Source organism: Vigna unguiculata, chromosome 9 (genome assembly GCF_037176805.1).
Source record: "Vigna unguiculata cultivar grain cowpea cultivar isolate G323 ecotype 2 chromosome 9, ASM3717680v1, whole genome shotgun sequence".
NCBI classification, from domain to species: domain Eukaryota; kingdom Viridiplantae; phylum Streptophyta; class Magnoliopsida; order Fabales; family Fabaceae; genus Vigna; species Vigna unguiculata.
Genome location: NC_140800.1, coordinates 44,085,266 through 44,086,876, shown reverse-complemented (window position 1 = coordinate 44,086,876; position 1,611 = coordinate 44,085,266). Strand labels below are relative to the sequence as shown.

Sequence of the window (1,611 nt, the reverse complement as noted above, 5' to 3'; positions counted from 1 at the left end):
ATGGATACTTCTGCTTATAATACCATAAAAAACAAGGAAACAAACATGTTATTTTTCGTTATAGATTGCTGCTATCCAAGTCTTCTTTTCTGCATAATTTACCATCACTTTTAAAAACATACACATTTTATTCTTATATCGACAACAAATTAATATTTTTTAGAAATTAGTGATAAAAGAAAGTAGTTTAGTTACTCGTTAATACTTTGTTACATATTTAACAAGTTAATAAATATGCAAGAATTGGAAAAAATATGATTATGAATGGTGTGAAAAAATTAAAATAATATTTGTAAAATAATAATAATAAAAAAAAGTAATAAAATATCCTTGTAAGACAAAATGGAGATGTTGTTTGACTTTGAGGTTGTAACTGATCAACTGTTAACAACCCATTCGAAATAAAAGTGTCAAAAGAAAACAAAAAGTCCAAGACAGAGGGAGTGAAAAGACTGCTTTTGTAGTTTGTGCAATTTTGCCGAACTACCGATCAAAGTACACTCTTCTAGATACCCCTTCACCTCACAATGTTACCAAAATCTATTTCCACACCAGTTTCTTCTTGATGCTGATTTTTATGCTACTCTTTTTACCTAACACCAGTAATATAACACGTTTTCAGGTATGTTTTCTGAATAATTGAGATCTTTTTAACTTTAACAATCAATAAAAAAATAACAATAAGTGAGCAGAGTCAATTATGTGGTACGTGGACCTCGAATTCGAAGTATGAAAATGCAGGAGATTCCAACATTTTCAATGCCCTGTACATTCTCTGGAACAAACATTTCAAGTCACAATTGTCGAGTGCGTAACTACCAGAATTCAATTGAAATCGGAACCCAACACCGGTTGATTAAGGTGGAATGATGTTATATAAAAGCATAGGTTAGTTAGTACCACCGAATCACATCAGACACAGAGAAGAACATGGATTTCAGCAGCATTAGAATGTTGGCACAAGGTGTATTTCTCTTCCTTGTTCTTTCGACCATGGCAGAGGGGACAAAGCCCAGAACCATTTTGGTCGGAGACTCCCAAGGTTGGCGTGCAGGCACTAACTACACGCAATGGGCCATTCAAAACAGCCCCTTCCACATAAACGACACACTGGGTAAGTCAAAAATTAAAAATCCAATTTGTGTGCATTTAATTTCTCAGTTAACCATATTATTTCTGCTTTAAATATAGTTATGTTATGGATTGATTGATGAGTTGAATTTTTTGGGCGGTGAAGTGTTCAAGTATCCCCCACCAGGAAATTCGACGGTTACGCAGAGCGTGTACTTGCTCCCGAACTTGTGGAGCTACATAACGTGCGAATTCCGAGGAGCAAAGGTGTTGGGGAACGCAAGTGAAGGCGATGACGAAGGGTTTAAGGTTGCATTAAACGAGTCGAAGCCATATTACTTTGCCTCTGCAGAAGGCAACTCTTATGACTGTCTCGCTGGTCTCACCAAGTTCATCGCTGTTCCATCAACACGCTCTACCCCTTCTTAGCCCAAATTCAATAATTTCCATTTCACTTTATGTTTCTCTTTCTTCTATCATTTCACATCTCATCTTGTGTTCTGTCTTCTTTTCTTAATGAAATAAAACTGCATTTGGTAA

The 1,611-nt window shown here is 35.6% G+C and overlaps 1 protein-coding gene across 1 annotated transcript; it reads left to right on the top strand.

Moving 5' to 3' along the window:
• The first annotated feature begins 776 nt into the window (after window positions 1-776).
• LOC114164526 (uncharacterized) lies at window positions 777-1,611 on the top strand. Its single transcript, XM_028049237.2, has 2 exons — window positions 777-1,114; window positions 1,238-1,611. Exons 1-2 carry the CDS (start codon window positions 931-933, stop codon window positions 1,498-1,500), a joined length of 447 nt encoding a protein of 148 aa, XP_027905038.1. The 5' UTR covers window positions 777-930; the 3' UTR covers window positions 1,501-1,611.

Excerpts from the sequence above, each read along its gene's own strand:
- LOC114164526 (XM_028049237.2), top strand. The coding sequence starts at position 931 with ATGGATTTCAGCAGCATTAGAATGTTGGCACAAGGTGTATTTCTCTTC. Across the intron at positions 1,115-1,237 it reads CCACATAAACGACACACTGG|TGTTCAAGTATCCCCCACCA; the intron begins GTAAGTCAAAAA and ends TGGGCGGTGAAG.